General features: G+C 42.7%; 1 protein-coding gene across 1 annotated transcript; it reads right to left on the reverse strand.

Moving 5' to 3' along the window:
- Positions 1-1,224: 1,224 nt before the first annotated feature.
- LOC124703047 (guanylate kinase 1-like) lies at positions 1,225-5,140 on the reverse strand. The gene is made up of 11 exons (XM_047235257.1): positions 4,892-5,140; positions 4,300-4,337; positions 4,135-4,221; positions 3,665-3,741; positions 3,443-3,575; positions 2,252-2,614; positions 2,052-2,173; positions 1,804-1,939; positions 1,653-1,701; positions 1,451-1,559; positions 1,225-1,345 (listed from the first exon to the last, which is right to left on the reverse strand). The coding sequence occupies exons 2-11, from the start codon at positions 4,300-4,302 to the stop codon at positions 1,261-1,263; spliced, it is 1,164 nt and encodes a 387-aa protein (XP_047091213.1). The 5' UTR covers positions 4,303-4,337; positions 4,892-5,140; the 3' UTR covers positions 1,225-1,260.
- Between the last annotated feature and the right edge of the window lie 1,538 nt (positions 5,141-6,678).

The following is a 6,678-nucleotide window of genomic DNA, read 5'->3' on the forward strand; positions in this document are numbered from 1 at the left end:
AGGTCGGCGAGAGGTGCTTGCGTTATTGGCTTATTGCCACCCTTATTTATTTATTTTTTTCCAGTTTATTTTTTTGTTTGGTTGGTGTTTTATAGAGAGTGACGGCGAGAGAATAATGGGTGGGTCGGGACCCCAGAGCCAATGGGCTTGCGCCACGTGGAAATTAGTACTTTCATCAAGTGTTTATTCATTTAGCTGGTAACTACCCAGAGACCGTGTCAGTGTATGTGACGTGCGACAGGTGGTGAAATGATTAGGGGAGATTTTTCTATTTTACAGGATTTGTTTACAAAAACATTTGTATATTTAATTTTTAGAAGATATTTTCCTCAGAGGCGGCTGGATTTGGGCCTTGTTTGATAAGACGTGTTGACGTGTGTGATTTATTCTAGTCTATCGTATTTCATTTTTGTTGGTGTATGGTTGTCGCAGAAACCTCTAGCGACCCAATTATCCTGACAGGAAGAGAAGTGTATTTTAGGTGTGGTTTTCAGCGCTGAATTATCAAGCTCCCACTTGCTGGTATCCCCAATCATTGCAACCCTGAATCAACCATAGAGTACCCAGGGAATTCTATTTCTAGGTGATGTGATCCTACATCATGAAGAGGCCAACAATTTGTGAGATTATAGAGGATACTGTACTTCAAATAAATATTCAGATACAAAACATTGAATGTGTTCACTGATCTACCAAGGTTGCAGTTTCATTATTCATTTTAGCATCTTCCCATGATGAAATCTCCATCTACTCCAACAGAAGTACTATTGATTTGTTTAGGAAACACATCCAAGGGAATCAATACCCCATGTGTAGCAAGCATGACTCATGGCATGGGTAGGATTTGTTTCTGACAGTGCTCCACATCACATGTGTAGCATCTATATTTCCCAGTAGCGAACTACCAAAAAAAAAAAATCAGACTGAATGACTTATCCATGGGGCAAAGAAGGTTATTAGCTAGGAACAAATACACCCGCGAATTCACATTATTTTCTCCACATAAGTTTCTTAACGACCAGCACCTGTCTCGATCCGACTGATTATGGTACAAAGAACAAAGGAACTGCAAGCTCCGGTGAGCAAACAACAAATGGAACTATGTGAATTCTTGGCACGAACAAATGAAACTATATTTCCATGTTTTTGTCTAACTATGATCGAAACCGTCACCTCGCGCAAATCGAGCCGAAAATTTAGCCGTGGGTCTGCTGGACAGCTGGAGTATCCTTCGTAGCACCTCTCGGGGAATTGACCGAGTCAGTGTTTGTTGACAGACTTTACCTTGAGGCCCCGTGTACGTCCAGGAGCACCGCCCGAAAGGGATGACAGGTCAAGTGCAAGCCTAAGAAAGGAAACGATCCATATACTCCAAACTGTAAGCTTGAAATTCATCAAATGGTGAAAGTGTTGCATCATATTCTATAAAAGCAAAGACAAGATGGCTTACATGCTTGCAATTCCTTTTTCTACTTCACGAATCTCAAGTTGCAACAGAACTTCTGAATCTTGTTTGGATAGAACTGTATAAGATGGTGTGGCTTTGCTATCCATGGTTGCTGTTTCGTGTAACGCAAAAACAATCCTTAGAGATCGCAAAAGTGGTGGAGTAGGGATTCATGAAAAGTTTATATGAAGAGTTGACAACTCACAGTAGGAATCGTCTGAAACAGCACTTCCATCATCCAAAGGAACTAACCTCTGCAGGTTGCGACAATTCATTAAGAACAACAGATGATTTGCGATGGTGATTCATATCAGAATAAACAATGGGTGAAAATTCTCATGTAGTTGCTTAATTACCTTCAAGTTCTCATAGCACGTTTCAAGGTCACCATTCACCAAAAAATGATCGAAAAGACCAGGTGTCTTGGACTGATCAAGCTCTTCCCTGGCATTTCTCAGTCGTTTCTGGATTTGTTCTTCAGTTTCTGTTCCCCTGTATGACCAGAGTATGAATCAAACATACCATCGTGCTATAACCGTAAGGTCTTGTAGCCAACAGGCTGCATGAGCATACTGTCACAGCGTCTTAGAAACTACAATTATACCGTGCCCGAAGGCGCTTCTCTAGTTCCTCAAATGACGGAGGGCATACAAAGATGAATAGTGCTTCAAGAGAAGAAGCCCTCACAGACTGAGCCCCTTGGACGTCAATGTCAAGAATACACCTCTTGAGTGCAAAAGCAACAAAAGGATGAAAAAAAGTCACCTTTCAGAAATATCCATACAAAGAATGTAGTTATTTTACCTTCCCCTCATCTGTAACAGCTTCAACTGCTTCAATACTGGTCCCATATAGATTTCCATGAACATGAGCAAACTCAAGAAATTTTCCCTCGCTTATCTCTTTCTCCATCTTGCTTCGCTCCACGAAGTGGTAGTGGGTTCCATCTATTTCCTTTTCTCTTGGGGCCCTTGTGGTGTGGCTAACAGAAAATCCAAATCTTGATGGGGAATCTTTCATTAGTTTAGCAATTAATGTACCTTTACCAACACCAGAAGGCCCGCTAATCACGACTGGCTTTTGACTCTTGCCTAGGACTCCCTTGCTCCAGGCAACAACTTCTGTATCTGTTATCTTGCTTTGCTGCTTAACAAAGGAGGTGTTGACCTAAGATGGTGGAAAAGGCATGCTATCAGATTAATCAGCTGGGATCATGAAAAAAGGATAAAATTTAGAGAGCGGACAAATGGAGGCTGAGCTCCACGGAGCCCTTTATTTTTTAAAAATCGAAATCATATTTATAAATTTCAAAAAAATCACATTGAAGTATCCTACAAGACCGCATTGAAAAATCCAAAAAATCTCAATGCTGACTTCTTTGTAATCTGGGCTACACAAAAATGAAAAGAATTGAAAAAATTGTAGTTCTGAAATGTATACTATTCACTATACTAAGATCCACACTTCCATTTTTGTGTAGCCTAGAATACAAAGTATTTCACATTGAGATTTTGCCCACTTTTAACATACATCATTGACTACATCCAGATTTTTTTCAGATTTTCTCGAAACTTTGAAATATGATTTTTGAATTTTTAAAAATAAAGCGATACTTGGAGCTCAGCCTCTGTTTGAAGTTTCTGTAATATTTATGCCTAGAAAAGATGGTGCACTGCACCCAATCTATTATAATCAATTAAAAATATGCTAAGCTTCTAAAACATGAGATAGACTTGCAACCTAAAGGGGTAGGAAGTTTAACAATCTAAATATGAACTTGAACAAATTAAATCATCAGTACGGGTTTAACAGAACGGCCAGGGCATTACCTTCTCGTTTATAGACCAACTATTTGGAAGGATACAAGAAAATAATAAAAAACGGATTGTTATCCCACCATATCAATGTGTGATAAAGTTTTAATGTTTTACTTAGCAGCTCAACTGACCCAACTGGTAAATAAACCAGAGAATTTGAGAATTTGCTTCTGCTCACCTCAAGAAACCAGATTGAGTCAACAAACGGGGCACCTTTGCTGACAATTACTAGTATCATATTCTCATTAACCAGAATAGCAGTGTGTGCCTCAAAATGAATTGGTTGGGTGCCGAGTACTGTGGGCACAGCCCTGCCACAAGACCAAGAAAATAAGGGGGCTGGCTTATCAAAGAAAAGGTAAAAGAATAGAGTAAAAAATCGAGATGATAGGGTATATACCAGGTTTTATTTGATTTATCCAGAATTCTAATGCTAACCGTTGACTTGGACTCATCATCCGATCTGCTGATCAGATACTGCACAAGCAAGAGTATATTGCAAGGAATTAGATTTACGCTGATAACATTGCAAAGAATAGATTTGTAATATCCCATGGAATATGCTATATGCAAGCAATGGTCACAGTAACCAACATAAGCCATGCCATTATATTAGCCTGGCCATGCTATTTTAACTACTAGGAGAATATATCCATAAGACAGCTAGAGCTAATATGTAGTTTTACAGAAAAGTAAGTGACAGCAGCAGATAGCACTACGGATAAACTGTATGGACGCGAAAGTTATTCTTTCAGATGCAACCTAACATATTTAACACACACAATAATTGTAGGTAAGCAGGAACAAGTACGGGATTGGCCTATATAGGACAGTTCAGAAATTAATACTACTAATTCACAGCCAACTTACAGTCTTATGACCAACAGTTGTGGCTGTCCTGAAATCCTCGCCTTTCAAGTTAATTTCCCCATTAACAAACTCTGGTGCCTCTTCACCCTGTTTAATGGATTGATATTAGAGACACCAATCACCTACAGTACTAACGTGTGAATACTGCCGAAACTACGAGCTCACCATGAAAGGCTTAATCTAGCAAGCTGTTAGTCTTCAACCTGGAGACGCAAAACAGTTATCATCAGTACATACAAATCAAGCATTTCATCAGCTAACTATTTTTTCAAAAAGGAGGATAACCCCAGGCTCTGCATCCCCGCACAACCATAGGTGCTCAGCTAACTAACATGAGCCTTTACTAGAGAGAGAGAGAGAGAGAGAGAGAGAGAGATGGTGTTTGGTAGGACACTTTGTTGTCTGTTGCTGCAACAGTACCTCAGTTAGCATTTAGTAAAATGAGAAACAGAGGGGGGTTGTGTTTTGGGTACCCTATTCCACCAAGCATCGAGCAGGAACAAGGTTAAATCATATCATCCTACATGTGAATAACAAGAAGAATCTGTAGTTTTGTACTGCAACTGAACTGTTGTACTGACAAAACAAAACATCCGGCCATTCGCACCACCAGCAAACAAATTCAGGCAGCGAAATAACATACTAGTAGACCGAATCCCATTGCATTTGAATTTCCAGTCAAGTTCAGGAGCAAGAGAGAAACAGAAACAAGGACGGAAACCGCCCAATCGAACCGAACAGAGGCCCCAAGACCCACCTTGATTCACCAAAACAGGATCCCGCGATCTTTACGGCCCAGGATGCGAGCTTGGGGGGGGCTGGACGAATGAGCAAGGAAGCCAATCACGGAGAAATTGGCCTGGAGCAGGCAAGAACAGCAATGGGGGCGCAACTTCGCGGCAACTTTCGCTGGGTTTGGTCAACGTCAGATGGATAAAATAAAGAGGGATCTCGGGGATATGCGGGAGAAGAATCGAGACGAATTGGAGTACGGAGTGGGAGGCTGCGACCTCGACTCTTTTATAAGTACATTTTTCTTTTCTTCATTCATTCATTCACTTTCCGTGCAACCTTGTTCTTCCTAGGATTTTCCTTTCATTTTGTTTGGGTGCATTTTTGCGCCTGGATTCTATGATGGTGACAAGAAGAGGCTCGGAACATTCTTTTCGCTTTGCACCTTCGACTTGTGTGTTATTATACTATCGTAATAATTTCATTATTTCTTAGATTTGGAAAATAATGCTAACCTGGATAAGGATGAGTTCAATTGTTCTAGACTTAGAAGTTGTACTGTGCTATGGATGCTCCAAGTTGTTGTCTGGGGAAGTGTCATGTCTGACTCAAGGGCGTGTACAAGGTAAAAAATTAGTAATTTCTCCACCCATAAAAGAAAATTGAAGACTTGTCTAAATTTAGATGTACCTATACACTAAGAACATCTCCACCGGCGCGCCCCAAATAGACGCCGACAGGGGCGCCGGCACCTCCGTTTGGGGGACACCAGCACAGCATCCTCCATTTGGGGAAGCTGCTTCCACACCGGCGCCCCCAAACAGGCGGCCCCGATAGATAATTTAAATTTGAAATCTCAAACACAACCATAGAAATTCGAATAAGTCTACGAATATGAAGTTTGGGCCAACGCACGGGGCCACCAAATACGAAAAGGTTTTGGAATAAGAAGTTTGGGCCAACACACGGCCACCAGATCGCCGTTTCCGGCGCAAAAAAAAGGGCTTTCCAAGTCAGATGATCACATGATCACACGAAGGAGGTCACGGGCGGCGCAACCTCGACGGCTTCCTCATCGGCGACCGGCGGCAGCTCCGTCGCTGCAACAGGATCCACGGTCGCCGGAGGACGCATGAACGTGGACGGTGCCGGGGGAGGCATGAACGTGGACGGTGCCGGGGGAGACATGAACGCGGACGGTGCCGGGGTAGACATGAACGCGGACGGTGCTGGGGTAGACATGGACGGTGCCGGGGGAGACGTCGACGCAGCTCGCGCCGCCATCACCTCTTGGCCGATGCGCTCGCGGTACATCTCGTGCTACGACCAAGGGGTCCATTTTCTGCATGTCGGCCATCAAGATTTTCGATTCTTGAGACATTTTGGCCAACGATAGCTGCGTCGCTTCGTTGTTGGCTGATGGCGTGTATTTCACACGTTCGTTGGGCAACCCCAAGAGGAAGGTATGATGCGCACAGCAGCAAGTTTTCCCTCAGAAAGAAACCAAGGTTTATCGAATCAGGAGGAGCCAAGAAGCACGTTGAAGGTTGATGGCGGCGGGATGTAGTGCGGCGCAACACCGGAGATTCCGGCGCCAACGTGGAACTCGCACAACACAACCAAAGTACTTTGCCCCAACGAAACAGTGAGGTTGTCAATCTCACCGGCTTGCTGTAACAAAGGATTAACCGTATTGTGTGGAAGATGATTGTTTGCGAGAGAAAACAAGTAAAAACAAGTATTGCGATAGATTGTATTTCGAGTAAAGAGAATTGGACCGGGGTCCACGAGTTCACTAGAGGTGTCTCTCCC

Source organism: Lolium rigidum, chromosome 3 (genome assembly GCF_022539505.1).
Source record: "Lolium rigidum isolate FL_2022 chromosome 3, APGP_CSIRO_Lrig_0.1, whole genome shotgun sequence".
NCBI classification, from domain to species: Eukaryota; Viridiplantae; Streptophyta; class Magnoliopsida; order Poales; family Poaceae; genus Lolium; species Lolium rigidum.

Bases quoted from the DNA above. Each gene is read 5' to 3' on its own strand.
- LOC124703047 (XM_047235257.1), bottom strand. The intron at 2,615-3,442 runs GTGAGCAGAAGC...CCACCATCTTAG, and splicing joins ACTCAATCTGGTTTCTTGAG to GTCAACACCTCCTTTGTTAA. The intron at 1,940-2,051 runs GTATAATTGTAG...CTGGTCATACAG, and splicing joins GAGAAGCGCCTTCGGGCACG to GGGAACAGAAACTGAAGAAC.